At 36.9% G+C, this 15,745-nt stretch overlaps 1 protein-coding gene across 1 annotated transcript in view; it reads left to right on the top strand.

The window, feature by feature from the left end:
• The window catches only part of SLC13A1 (solute carrier family 13 member 1), a 50,998-nt gene that overhangs the window by 10,301 nt on the left and 24,952 nt on the right, over positions 1-15,745 (top strand). The window contains exons 4-7 of the mRNA XM_032221846.1: positions 10,696-10,883; positions 10,981-11,032; positions 11,127-11,175; positions 13,766-13,926. Of these exons, the coding sequence (XP_032077737.1) occupies positions 10,696-10,883; positions 10,981-11,032; positions 11,127-11,175; positions 13,766-13,926 (450 nt within the window). The remainder of the gene's footprint in view (positions 1-10,695; positions 10,884-10,980; positions 11,033-11,126; positions 11,176-13,765; positions 13,927-15,745) is intronic.

Raw genomic sequence — 15,745 nt, 5'->3', positions numbered from 1 at the left:
GAGCGTTTCCCCTCCTGATGTTCAATGTGGGTGAACAGGAAGCCACAGTAAGAGACAGTAGATATGCTGATGCATTCCTACTAGCAAACCTACCAGCAATACCTGAAGAAAAAAAAGAGGTGGACCTTGAATTGCAGTCATAGCAGCCATCTTGATATTTTGCACACATGGGCATTCCTGCTGGACACCAAGGGATGGATCCAAAGGTAACCACATGTAGCCATTTTGGGTGATCTAAAAAGTTAAGTAGGGTTAGCCTTGAATAGTGTTTGTATGAGAGGTCACTAGGAAATCTTAGGCCAATATAGAACAGACTAATGTTTCTCAACTGTCATGTTAAGTTGGGAGGTGGGGATATTCAGGGGTGAAGGCGGATAATGTACAGTAGCAAAATCCAATCTGGGTTGGTCACCAAGACCAGAGGTTTGTCCCCTGAGCTTTTGGATTTCTGTTGGATCCCATTCTCAGGGAATTTCTCTCTAGCAGAGTGTGTGCTTTGGGTTATTTTGTGTGTTGTAGTTATATGGTGCCTGGTGTGTGGCTTTTTAGTCATTGATGGAGTTGTTGATGGCTGGCTATTAAATTGCTGGCTGCCATTTCCTTGTGCTGCCAATTCCTTGTCTCCCAAGTACTTGATAAAACTGGTAGTAAAACTGGAGTTGATGGCCATCCCTCTTAAAGTGGCTACGGTTGAGAAACACTGAAATAGACTAAAAGTTCAACTTTTATACTTATCTTCTCAGAGAAATTTAAGCTACAGTTCTATAGATATTCACATGGGGATACGTTTCAGTAGTTTCAGTACTTAGTTATGTAAATTACACATATAATACTGTAATCAGTTTCCTGAGACCCAAGTGTTTTAAGTGTCATGTCACATGTAGAATGATGTCTTATTTCTCTTTGCAGTAATGTGAGTATGCAATGTGAAATATGCAAAGTATATTTCAAACAAGAATAATTGAGAGTAAGCAATATTTTTATTACACACATATAAACTTGCTTGGTTGCTCCAATGTCTAGAATTGCAACCTAAGCCTCATGATTTTGTGATTTCAAATTAGTAAAAAGTTCAGATAGACAATAGAAAAATAAATAATATATTTACTTAGAATTACCTTTGTAATCTGGCTGTCTTCATACTATTAAATACCGGTATATATACATACATACATACATACGTACGTACATACATACATACATACATACATACATACATACATATATATATATATATATATATATATAATAAAACTCCAAAGTAATGACGATTTAGTGCTGCATCTAAAGTCTCACACTTCTCCAATCTTACAAGTGAGTGAACAAGTCACAAAGTTTAAATTTATTATACTTTTTGATTTAGTTTGGTCTGGGAAGGTATACAAGGAAAGGGGAAAAAAGTTAATAAGCTACAGCTGCCCCATGCATCTTTCCTTATCATCTGTAATGACTTTTCCCAGAGGGAAACTAAATAAATTGATCTTTCTGATGCTTATAATATGGTTTTTGGAATTAAGCATATTTGAAATTCCTTCCACTGGAATGACATATTCATCATAATTGACTCATGCCTTTGAATTTGTTCAGTCCTGCAACAATCAATCTCAATACCTTCATGCTTGCGTGCAGAGATGGGTTGCCAATTTTTTACTACCATTTCGGGCATGCTCCTGAGCTCGCTCTCATTCACATGTGAAGCTTCTGTGCATGTGCAGAAGCTTCTGAGCATAAGCATCTGGGCAGGTGGGCGGAGCCTCCTGTCACCGCTACTACCAGTTCGGCCAATCCGGGCCAAACCGGCAGCAACCCATCTCTGCTTGCATGCATTATATATTATCAAGTCAGCATTTTGATCAAAGAACATTTTATACACTTTTCTGTAAGAGAAATAGAATATAGGTTTGCCTTCAGATAGTATTTAATTTAAGTCAATTAAATAAAATTAGTTTGCTAGGTTAGGCAGAGTTTTTTTTTAATTATACAGTAACATTGTCATTGGTTGTAAATTTGTCATGAACTCAAAACTTTTGGCAGCAGATTGCTGTGGCATTTTCACAATGGTGTTTTAATGGAGTATTATTGCCTTTAGTGGTATTCTTTAATATTATTGAATAGCAATAGCAATAGCACTTAGACTTATATGCCCCTTCATAGTGCTTTTACAGCCCTCTCTAAGTGGTTTACAGAATCAGCATATCTGGGCCCTATTATCAACTTTAACAAAAGTTTTTAAAAATTACTTTAGAAATTTATTAATGAATGCATATAGGTTAGACACTAAAAGCATACTCTGTTCAATATAGTTTGTGAATGACAGAATCAATGTTCATATATAGTAGAAATGAAGAAAGTGACAGAAAGTATTTATGGAAGAATTGGATTTTAAAATGTAGTGAACATCACTGATTAGATAATTTGAATAATAGGGCTTTTATTAGATTACAATGTTGGTTTTGCTATAATGAAGTTATTTTGGAAGTTATATTGTTTATACCTTCATTATTCATTTTTTTAGTTTATTAAAAAGTCTGGATATTAACCGAATTGACCTTCACTTGATAGCAATAAAGCATTTAAGCAGTTTATTTAAATCTGCTGGATAGACCTTGTTATAAGCAGAATATTTGTTGAAACGCTCATAAAGTAAAACTATGGATACTGCCAATGTTGTACACTACTAGGGACCCAATATGTACCTGAATTGTTTAAATGATGTGATTTTAATAGCAAAAATGTCAGATTTTCATATTTGGAAGAGTAAGGCATTGTAAATAGCATATAGGAGTGTCAGACATATTCATCTTGAATGCTATTGAAGCTGTCAAAAGCAATTGCAGCATGTGTGTGTGTGTGTGTATGTGTATGTATATATATACACACACAGTTTCACAAATACAAAAATATTGCTGCCTCATTTCATAAGGAATACTAAAATGTTTGAAATTATGTTTCTAACACTTTCCCCCCACTCTCAGCTCCTGGTCCATCTAATTGCTAAAACTATCCTGCTACCCCAGATTCTCTCCAATTCAGCACCTCTACAAATTTGTAAAGGGAGATCATGCGTGTGCTTTGTTCCCTGGTGGCCAGCCTTACTACACAGACTTTACAATTTAGAGGGGGAAACTAACAACATGTACCATTTTCAAGAAATTGTGTTCTATTGCTCTTTGTTGTGCCAGTAATCAGTCAGATATTCAGTGAAGTGCATTTGTGAACTGATATATGTGCTCATGTGTATGTGTGCATGGATTGATAACAAAAAATGATTTAGATACTTGGTGAACTGAGATGTTACAAAGACAGCCAGCTGCTTATTAGGGATTTATGATTAGAGAATTACTTGTAGTATAGCAGAAACCAGTGACCTTGGGGGTGGGGGTGTCAAGGAATGTGCACACTTTGGTGTTAACAGACTAATGAGAGAGCCACAGAGTTGTAGAAGCATGTCGGCTTGGAGGACATTCGGGGTGCTTCTATTTTAAAATTGTTGACTTGCTTGTCATGAGCAAAATTGAAAATACCATTTATTTCCTATTTTGAAATCAAAAGAAAAACTCTACCTTCACTTTCCAGTTGTGTTGTAGGGACTTTTTAAGGAGTTGGGGGTTGCTTTCTCTATCCTTGCTATACGGGCTCATTAAAACGTCCAATGAAATACAGGTGGTCCTCGACTTCCAGCCACTATTGAACCCAAAGTTTCTGTTCCTAAGTGAGACAGTTGTTAAGTGAATTTTTCCTCATTCTATGTCATTACTTGCCACAGTTATTAAGTGAATCACTGCCGCTGTTAAATTGGTAACACGGTTGTTAAGTGAAATCTGGCTTCCCCGTTGACTTTGCTTGTTGCAAAGGTTGCAAAGTTGATCACATGAACATGGGACACTGCATCCATCACAAAAATGAATCAGTTGCCAAGTGTCTGAATTTTGATCACCTGACCATGTGGATACTGCAACAATCATAAGTGTGAAAAATGGTCGTAAGTCACTTTTTTCAGTGCTGGTGTAACTTTGAACGGTCACTAAACAAACTGTTGTAAAACAGGGACTACTAGTTGCTCTAATCCATACAGTCATTCTCTATGCTGATTGTCCTTTCCCAACTTTTCTTCTCTCTTTTTGAGTGGAAAAGCCCAGGGGAAAAGTAGATCCCCCAGGAAAAAGAAATACTAATTAAAAACACGCACACATACTACATGTTTTTACCAGATTTCAATCTAACAACCTGTTGTTGTTATTAACTGTGAAGTCATGTCCATGCATTATGACCCCATGGACAAAGTTCCTCCAGGCCTCCAGGTCCTCTACCATCCCCCGGAGTCCATTTAAGCTCACACCTACTCCTTCAGTGACTCCTGGAACCTTTACTTTTTTCTTTAGTAGTTTATTATATTCGAAAGCCGAAATCTAACAACCTACTAAGGATAAAAGTAAAGGTTTCGCCTGTCCAGTGATCTCTGTTTTTTAGCCAAGGGAGCCAGCATTGCCTGAAGATACTTCAGAGGTTATGTGGCCAGGATGACTATATGCCAAACCATGGCACAGTACAATGTTACCTTCCCACCAAAGTGCTTTCTTATTTATCTACTTGTATTTGCATGCTTTCAAACTGGGCAGAGCTGGGGGCAAATAATGGATGCTCATCCCTTTGCTTGGCATTCAGGTCTTGAACCCAGGCTGTCAGTGTTCCAGGTGACAAGCTCAGTGTCTTTAACCAGTGAGTATCATACTCCCTAACAAGCTACTACCGGTATTTGTAAGGTAAACTATGTAACTTTTGTATGGTTATAGCACTACTGGTAAGCAAATTTTTGATCCACTTTTACTGCCTCTCTGAAGTAGGCAATAAATAAAAATGAACAGAAGAACTCTGGAAGACATAAGGAGAAAAAGAATGTGTCAAAATTGCATCAGAAAGCACATTTCACATTTGTGATAGGAGGAAGATGCCACATCATCCATTCCTGCCCTCTGAAAAAGTTATTGGCCTTTTGAGTAACAAGACAATTCGCAGATGCATATAATCCAGAGTAATGATGTATTTAATATATTTATATACAGTATCTATATATCAAACCTTCTATGCTTTCTGCCCATCTAGTACAATCCAGCAAAGTGGGATTAATTTTTGCAATTTAGGAAGCACTCTAGTAGTGGCACCTGCCTTCTCCAATGAGATCCCCCAAGAGATCCGTACAGTTCCACATTTGATGTTGATAATATTTACCCTACTCGTGGATTAGAGTGGATTGGACCTCTCTGTGTTGTTTGCTTCATTGTTGGATTGCCATCTTCTGATTATCTTGTAGCAATTTTTATACTCTTTATGATTAATTTTCTGGCTGTGTTATTATTTTATTGTAGTGAGCCACTCAGCAACAGTTGGAGTTGGGCGGCATCAAAATTGAATAGAATAATTAAAATAAGATTCATTATATTGATTTAACTGGATCTAGATCAAGGAGAGATCAAAAGCAAGGATTGGGAAAAGACAGAATGTTCATTTGCATTTTTATAATTACATGCATAATTCATCCACAATCTTTTGCAAAAGCAGTTATAACCCAATTTTTTAAATAGCAGGCATAATAAACTGATATTATCCAGAATTTAAGCATGGCCCAATAACTGTTGATGCCCACACAATGGAAGAACAAAGAGATCTATTATTTTATCAGCCAGCAGAGGAATGGCACCTGTATCAACCAGAAAGCCAGCTGCAGCTCCCAGAAAGCAAATACTGTACGTTTTTACTACTGGAATTTTCACAAAATCATAAAATGCTGAGCTTTAGTATGAATCAGTGGATAGCAGCTGATAGTAGTTATAGGCTTCCTGCAAAGTTTCTAAGAAATATTTGGTGGTTGTCACAGAAATGCTGAAAAGACACTTAGTCACCTAACAAAATGTTAACAGTAATTTAACAGTAACTGAGAACCTCTACTCAAACAATTGGTGGTTTAAAATGTGTGACATAGCTCTGTTGTTTCATAAAGCAAAAAACCCTACACACCACTATTTAAAGTTGTTTAAAACAGATATTAAAATATAATTGACTTTATATTATACTTTATATTTTTTTTAAAACCTAACGGTATACAACAGCAATTTGTTTTAATCAAAAGCTCCTCAACTAATAATTAGTAGTTTAAAATATAGAATATAGGCTAAATGGTCAAAAATAGGGGGGGGGGACCCTGAAGGCAATTTCCAAAAATTAATTTTAATGTAATTTATACATTTTATAATTTATAAATAATTATTATTAATAAGATAACCCAATAATTAATTTACCCTACTTGTTTAGGATTATTTTTGTTTTGCATGCTTGAAATAAAAATTGGCCAGGTTTAAGTTAGTACATTAACATATTAGAGAAGTGTGTATGTTAATCTCAAACTGTAAAATGTTCTGTGTGGCAAATTTCCTATTTATGTAAGAAGTGCCCAATCTTTGTATGTATGAGATCCAAACACACCTTTGAACAGTATTTCAGGGGCTATGATGTAAAAGGACTGTGACAAAATATTTTAATAATAATAACATAGAATAACTGAGTTGGAAGGGACCTTAGAGGTCTTCTAATCCAACCCAGTGCTTGAGTAGGAGACCCATTTCAGGCAAGTGGCTGTCCAGTTTTTTCTTAAAAGCCTCCAGAGATGGAACACCCACAACTTCTGAAGGCAAGCCATTCCACTATTTCATTGTTCTCACCATTAGGACATTTTTGGTTCCTTCCCTCCTTGCTTTAAACATGCATTATTAATTTAATGTGGTAATCCAATCTCTTTTGCCTTATGCTTATACAATGTGTTTTATTCTTTAGTTAGAATTATTGCGGGTTATTGACCATGTACACTACCCAAGTCTTTCACCCAGGGAACTGGAAGAAAAGGAAGAAAAGCCTATTAGCTTTAGTTACTTTTAATAACTCATGGTGATACTGATCGTTATCCTCTCACACCCCATGATGTCTTCAAAAAGTTATATACTCTTTGAAGAGGTTGCAAAACCTATGGTATAAAGGCTTTCATTAGGTTTCCCTTATTAATAGAATACCCCAGTGTAACCATCAGCTGTAAAGAGGTTGGGGAAGAGGATCAATAAATGTCAGAAGTACTTTGGTAAAAAGGCACTGGTTCAGTTGACTTCACAATACCTGCAGCCTGAGTGGATTCAACTTTGTGAAATTAATTGCCTAGGATGATCTGGCTGTTCTTAATGCATGATTTGAGATCATTTGAGATAGCGCTGCTGAAACAAAAACAACAACAATGACAAAAGTTGCTACTGCTGCATTGTTAGAAAAAGATTTGGGGAGAAATTTGTTTTATCTTACTATAGCAAGCCTTTGATTACATCCTGGCTGCTAACAGTATTGGGATTTCTTTCTTTTTGTTTTAGTAACATGGAGTCATGCAAGCATTTTCCAAACACATTATGATTTACATTAGGAAAAACTGTTAAAAATTTTTTTCACAAGTTTAAATAAGCCTACCTTTTCTGCATTACTCATTACAATGATTGAATATTCATCTTTAAAGATCTGTACAATCTTTAACAATTACTTAGGCTAGTGCTGCTTGGCATAAATTAAAACAAGGAGTATTCATACATGGCAATAATTAATTGTATTAAAAATGAGGCAATATCACAAATGGAATTTGTCCCAGAATTGCCTTTCATTTGCATTGTATCATGGGAGCAATGGTACAAAATTGTTCAAGGTTATCCCAATGAAATGGCAAGTCAGTGGCTGCTCTTCCATGTAGAGTATGATTTGATGCATTTCCATGTTGGCACATTGCTGAAAATTCTTATGCTAGACTCTGCTTCCTATATCAAATGAAAATACAGTACTGTCAGCAACTGTGCTGTGTGAGTAACTGAGCAGGTGTTCCAAGGATGTAATTTCTCAGTTGGAAAAGAAACTTCAGGAGTTGGCAGTAAAAGCTTATTGGAGGCAATCTAACTAGAAGAAAATCTTTGGAAAATCTTTATAGAAAAGAATTAGTTGGACTGGGGTGCAAGACACTAACAGAAACCATAGCAATTAGGTACCAAGGGAACTTCACCAAATAAATGGGATCATCTCCTGCATGTCTATGTGTGTGTGTTTAAAAAAAAGTCAAGGAGTCATGTTATAAATGCTACTCCCCTTTTACATACACAAGATTTTGATCATGTGGTTGAACTGATCATTCAATGTTTTTGTCCCATCCTCCATCCCCCTTTTTGAAATAAGATAAAATACAAAGCAAGATTCTAAAAGCAAAATAAGTACAAACATACATCACAACCATCACATTACGATGAAGCAATTCCCAATTGTACACGTGGAATGAATTTGATTTTTCACAAATGAAGACAAATATAAATGTCCCAGGATAATGCTGAAAGATCCAGTCTTGATCAGTCACTGGGACCAGAGATTTAGTCTCTTTCGGACTCATTCTGGAGCCCCTCATCAGGGAACTTCTCTCTACTAGAATGTGTGCTTTGGGCTATTCTATGCATCATATTTATGTGGTGCCTTCCTATTGGTTGATTGGTGTGATGGTGATTGGCTGTTGTTTCCTTGTGTTGCTAACTCCAAGATTTGATTTCTACTCCTGCCTTGTTTCCAGATAGAAAAGTGAGACCTTTTTACAAGTCTGTCTGTTTTGATGCACCAGAAAAAAATTGTTAAGAAATGGCCTAATAGGAAAAAATCTAGGGACCTTGAAATTAATTAATTAATTTGAAATATGGAAAGTTCCAGTAATGTAGGGTATTTCATGCTTCTTCACCCATTTGTGCATATCAAATATCATAAACTTTGATGATGCAACTCTAGTGTGTTAAAAATAATTACCGAAATCAGTTGTGCACCTTTCAGGTTTCAAATACATTTTTATAACAAAACTATTTAAAGTTAGAATCCCATTTAGTGAATCTATTATTTGTAAATCTTGCCTTTACCAGAATGTAGACTAGTGGCAGTGGTGAGTTCCGGATTCCCACATGCACGCGTGTGGCGCATGTGCATATGCACGCAATGCGCACATGCAATCTAGCATCAAATGATGCTTCTGCAAGCCTCCATGATGCTCCAGCTGCTCCACGGAGCATTGCACAGGTGCCATATGCACCATGCGCATGCTTGGAAGCACCAACAGCATAAAGCACCAGTAAGGAGCGCGGGTGGGTGGGCCCTCCAGAGGACTGTACCTGACGCACCCCTGCAACCCACCACTGACTAGTGGTATCTTTTACATTATGGTATAAATTTAGAACATTGTACATTCACGAACTGTCAGCTGAATCAAATCTATTCAGCTATTAGGTGTGGAAAAACTCAATGAATCTTCAAATGGATTCAGAGTCACCTTGATTCAGTTCAATGCATTAGATGCATCTGTTCATTCAAATTTGGCAAATATTATTCAAAGTTGCTTTGGTTATTTTTCTCTGAGAAAACTTGCATAACTTGAAAAAGTCACATGACTTGAATTTATTGGACAGTATTTTTGTAGTACTTTTTTCATCTTCTCTTCTTTCCCCCCCCCCCCAGAAAGTGATGGCATTTCATCATGCTTGCTTGATTTCTCCCCCATGGTTAAATGATTTCACTGAGATCAACAAGTTCTGTTACAGATACATATTGGTTCTAGGTTGTTTTAATGTTGATATCTTTGAAAGTATAGTCAATTGAAATGCACATATTATATATGCATGATATAAAAAGAATAATAATTGATTCCATTGTGTGAAAATTTCTTGTGTAGAACACTTGAGGAAAAAAACATCCAAGTTTGAAAACTGAATATTTTGACAATTCAATTTTTTGTTGTTGTTAGTTGCGAAGTCATGTCCGACCCATCACGACCCCTTTGTGACCCCATGGACAACATTTCTCCAGGCCTTCCTGTCCTCTACCATCCTCTGGAGTCCATTTAAGCTCAGGCCTACTGCTTCAGTGACTCCATACAGCCACCTCATTATCTGTCGTCCCCTTCTTCTTTTGCCCTCAATCTTTCCCAGCATTAGGCTCTTCTCCAGTGAGTCCTTCCTTCTCATTAGGTGGCCATAGTATTTGAGTTTCATCTTCAGGATTCAATTTGTACATATTTTCTTATTGTTAGAGGCATACATAGGATCTGATGTTTTCATCAAAATGAAGAAAGGAGAATTGTTACATCATGGCAATATTTTGCCTTTCTCAATGATGCATATATAAAAAGAGATGGGATGATTGCATTGCAACAGTGCTGCTCTGAGACAGACCCATAGTCTTATGGACACTTCTGTACATCATCTAGAGGTTCATATACTAAACTGTATGGGTAAAGGAAGAGCTGCAGCTTGTATCAACACATTGTCTGCAAGTCCATGTTTTGGTCTGCTGAAAATCCAGTCATACTTGGGAAAATCCTTGCTTCAACCATCAAAGAATCACTGGCAGTTAGTGTAAACAAAAGTGAGATAGATGAATTAGAGATGACATTCTACTGTTATCTTCTTAGAGTCCAATTCTGCTTGAATGGCCAAAGTGCTAAGTTAATTTGTTCATACTACAGCTACATAGAGAAAAGAATTAGAAACTTTAGTAGAAGGTCAGGAGGTGCTAACTCAAATTTCTAATATTATAATTACTTCATATTAAGTTGAGTGTTAATAGGAGACATAGATGGACTTTTCACTATTATTTCAGGCTCACCCTTGGTTTTATGGTCAGCTGTGCATTTCTATCGATGTGGCTTAGCAACACTTCTACTGCTGCTATGGTGATGCCAATTGTAGAAGCGGTGGCTCAGCAAATCATTAATGCAGAAGCCGAAGTAGATGCAATGGATATGACATATGCAAATGGAACCAGTAATCCTGCCTTGGAACTTGACGGTAAGTAATTTCAACCCATTTTTAACCTCATTTGGAGAAAGATTGCCTGAGCAAAAAACAACCCCTTCATTTGAACTTTTTGTTTTTGTTTTCATAGAAAACATTAGTGAGTGTGAAACACCTGATTGGAAATCCACTAAAGTTGAAGGGTAATATATATAGAGAGAAAGAGCAAAACATTTATATGATTTACCTTTTTTTATTAGCACTAAAATAATTATTACTGCAAACATTTCTTTCCAGATACAGCAATGGAACTGCTCAAGCTGTATGTGACATTGAAAATGAAAAGGTACTTAAAATAATTTGTCCCACTTGTTTTAAAGATTAGAATAGCTATTACAGTCAGATTAACATGTTATGGTTTCAGTTATAAAGTCAATTGAATAATATTATATAATTATTAATATGAAGCATTATGACATCTACAATGTTACCCTGACTTTCAAGATAAGGTAAAATATGCAGGTGGTTTGGTGTTCCAATTCCACATTAATTTGCATATTAAGACAAAGGAAAACATCTCAAAGTCATGTTTAAAATTTTAGCTTCCTCAGAGAGTTGGGACATTTATTTTATTCCTAATTAAGTTATTGCCATTCTATATATCAGTATTCCCAACATTATTAAAGTTTATTACACGTATAGTATATGCTGCTCATCTCACTGTTTCTGATGTTTCTGAGTGATTTACAACATAAAACCCATAAAGGTTAAAACAATTAGAAATATAAAAAGATTAAAATTTCAAAAGAAATTTTCAAAAGATTATGGCAAACGAAAAAACTATCGGTCTGGAGCATAGAAGGGGTGGTGCGTTCTTTGTTACTGCACCAGCCACTCCAGCTTTTCCTTCAGGACTAAATGCTTATTGGCATAACCATGTTTTAAGACATATCCTGAAGGCCAGATGATTGGGGGCAGCTCTCACCTTCTGCAGCATGATGTTCCAAAGGCTACAAGAGGCTCTTCTCCTGAACTCTGCTAGATGCAATTCCTTGGCTGATGGAGTCTGTATTGGGCCTCTTGTACCAACATGAGTGGGTTGGGCTAATCCCATTGGGGAAAGAGAACTCCTCAGCTACTCTGGAGCCAGGGGTGGGCTGCTTGCAGGTTCACATGGGTTTGTGCGATCCTCTAGCTAAGGATCTGTCCAGTTCAACAAACCTGCAAATCCCACCCCTGGCTGGCCCCTCCCTGCCCCTCCCACACCACACCACCCCTCCCCTCCCCTCCCAGGAGTCTCCACATAGCCCATTTAGGATGCTACGCAACTACAGGGCCCATGTAGAAGCTCAGGGAGGGCAAAAAATGGGCCTCTTGGAACTTTCAGACGGCCGGAAATGTCTATAGCCTCCAGAGGCCAGGGAAGCCATTTTCGCCCTCCCAGAGTCTCGAGAAAAGCCTCTGGACCCCTGGAAGGGTGAAAATGCATCTCCTGCCATAGTGCAGGAGGCTGACTAGGCCACACTCACCATAGCCACACCCACCCAGCAACCGGGTAGAAAACCAGTTGCTAAAATTTTTGAAGCCCACTCCTTGACTCTGGGCCCATGCCATAGAAGACTTTGAAGCTAATAACCGACACCTTGAATAGGAGCCAGAGACAGACTGGCAGGTAATGCAACATGTTGCCCTCCACAAACATCACATTGAACTATTGTTCTTAACAATTTTCACAGCCTCTATACATCAGGTAGAATAGCAAGACATGTTGGAACTGATATAGTATATAGTTCAACACACCTGAAATGCAATCACTTGCTCTATTTTTTGTTGTTTTTGATGTCCGCCTCTTCACTTCTGGATTTCAGCTATTAATTGGCTTTTCCAGTTCCTATTTCAGCCTCCTCCAGTAGCATCATACCTGCTATTCATGTTCTGCTATTATACCATGATTTCACTCTGTTGTCTAATTCTAATTCACTTTGATCTAATTCTAATTAATTTAATCCTTGCTCAACACCTATTATTCTTGCAAGAAATAACATCAAAATTTACTTCAAACACCTGTAAAATCATGATTTATGAATCCTTATATGAAGACAATGAGCTAATCAGCTCATTCAAATCATAGAAATAATAAATACAAACAAAACCAGTAGCAGGAGCAGATACGGTATAATTCAAGGTTTGGATGTGAGATGAGTATGCAATTTACTGTATCCTAATTTCCATGTCTAATTCTTTAAAATTTCTATTTATCCTATTTCTAGTCAAAGTTTCTATTTTGACATATGTACCGATTAGTGGCAGATATGCCACAAATTTTCCCTACACACCATCCAAGCTTTAACTTGTTTGTCTTTTTTTTCTTTAAAAATTTAGAAATAATTTAATCACTCAGCGTGGAGATAGTAGATATGTGGCAATACTTTACTATTAAAATGAATCTTTTATGACATTCAAAGGAAATAGAGAGGCATTTCCACTCTAGTTCGGCCATTTCATCTAGCAGTTAATATATTGAGATTTGAATTACTGGGAAAATTGTGAATTATTGATTTATTATTTGAAAATGAAACCTATGAGCTTGTAGTGAAAGCTACTATATAAAAGACTTTTTACTTATTCTTGGCTAATTTACCATCTTCAGAGTTTATATTGACAATGAAGAGCTTAAATGTAATCAAAAGGAAAACTAGAAAATTAGGAAACTTAGAACTTAGAAACTTAGACTTGATTTCTGCATATTCCTCAGCTATCTCTCCCCCCCCCCCGCTTATTGAAAAAAGAATTAGGGAAAGTGGAAGAGTTAATTTATTCTGGAGCTTCCTAAACGCTGAAGAATTTTCAGAAAAAAGATTTAACTAAGGAAGTCTGGTTTTAATAGGCTAATATGAAAATTGTTGATTGTATTTATTTGATTTCTACATAAGCAGAATTCAGAACTGAGCCAGTCTGAAAGACGATACCGGAACAAAAAAGACCATATGATATGTAAAATCATGTGCTTGTGTGTTGCCTATTCGTCTACTATTGGAGGACTGACTACCATCACTGGGACATCAACCAATTTAATATTTGCAGAACAATTCAATACGTAAGAAAATTAATTAGAATGTTTTGTTCCTAAATTTTAATAATTTAAATTCTACTCTTCTATACATTTAAGTTAATTTGTGTCAGTGCAGTGCTTTCCAGTAATTTAACCTTTCTCCATTTGGATGTCCATGATAATGAGAGATCCTACATTATAAAAGTCCTGTTTTATAAGGAAGAAGTCAGCAGAAGTATTTTCTTCACTTTATATCCCTGCTAACCAGACAAAAGGCCTGGGCCCTGTATTCAAAATTGGAGCTCTTCACTTGTCCAAAGCTGTTTTTTATTGGAAAATGCCCTTCCTTAATCCTTCTTGCTCTTTGCATCTCTAGTCACACCAAGTGCTTACCACATCATAGTTAACTGTTCTGACCCCCCTTGTCCCAAGATAGGTTACGGCATTTAATTAACACACTCCGAGCCAAAGATAGGTTACGGCATTTAATTGACAGACAGACAGGTCCTTGGCAGCAAACTGGCACAGACAAGCTTGGGCAGCAATCCAGCACAGATAAACCATGGCAGCAATCCAGCCTGCCAAGCTCACAATAATGTTCTCCAACATTAATTCCTATGTTGACTTCTGCAAAAGGGGCATGTGCACAAGCAGTCCTTTTATAGTCTGGAGAGGAGCCTAATGATCACCAGCTGAGTGCAATTACCTCCTGTAACTGCGCAACTGTTCCTGATGCTATTAGCTCTTCGATGCCGGGCATCCAGGAACAACTCACTGCTGGCGTCCGGATCACTCTCCCTTGTCTCCTCCCCACTGGTCCAAGGCTCAGGCACCTCTTGGTAGCCAACCAGCCTCTCTGCGCCCTGCTCGGAGTCGGAACCCTGTCCAGGGTCCTCCACCTCCTCCAGAGCCGACTCATAGGACCCCTTGCTGTCGGAGTCTGGTGGCAGCTCCAATGGCTCCTTCTGGGCCACAACAGTTAACTAACTCAAAATACCTGCATGTAAGATCATATACATTCCCAACAGAATAATTATCCATTTAAGTAATTGGCTTCACCCTGCTCTTGTAGATTACCGTTCTGTATCATATCACATTTTTTTTAGTCTAATTATGGTAAAATTAATTACTGTTTGTATGAACCACAGTCATTATTTATGTGTTTCTAAGTACTCAAGGCATAATTTCTATACTTCTTATGCTATCTGTGGGAAGGAATGCTCAACTTCATTTTATATTAAGAGCACATCTTTATAATTTTCTCCCAGTTCTTTTAATGTTTAACTGCTTAGATTACATTCTATACAAATAGGAGATAAAATATTATCGGCAGGACTAGCACCCATAGAAGACTTTATGACATTCATAAAAACACAGGATAATAAATGTAAAGGTGTTCAAAATGACAGAAACACAGTTCAGAATGACAGAATAATAAATCTGTAATCTTGGTTGAAATAATTATTTGTCAAATTGGCTACTCCATTCCTTCCCTCCTCCCCCCTATTTTTATTCATACCTTTGAAAATGCTGGAGCTGTTTCAAAAATATTTCCTAAATGATTTTGGCCTCATGAAATGTTATTCATAGGTAAAGCTTTGGGGTGAAAAATTTGAATACACACACAGAACATAAACTGCAATATTTTTCCTTGATATGGATAACAATCATGAACATTCTGCCACTTTCACTCTACATCCCAAGGATTTCTAATCTGCTAAAATGATTTCCAATTGCTAGGAATATTGTCTATCTGCCACTTGTAATTCATTCAAAGTTGCATCACTGCAAACCAAATTTTACACAGAAGAATATATGAACTTCAAAGCAATAAAAGAAAAGCTTACATGTGATCAACTAAAGC

Source organism: Thamnophis elegans, chromosome 7, assembly GCF_009769535.1.
Source record: "Thamnophis elegans isolate rThaEle1 chromosome 7, rThaEle1.pri, whole genome shotgun sequence".
NCBI classification, from domain to species: Eukaryota; Metazoa; Chordata; class Lepidosauria; order Squamata; family Colubridae; genus Thamnophis; species Thamnophis elegans.
This window is presented reverse-complemented; position numbering and strand designations above follow the sequence as displayed.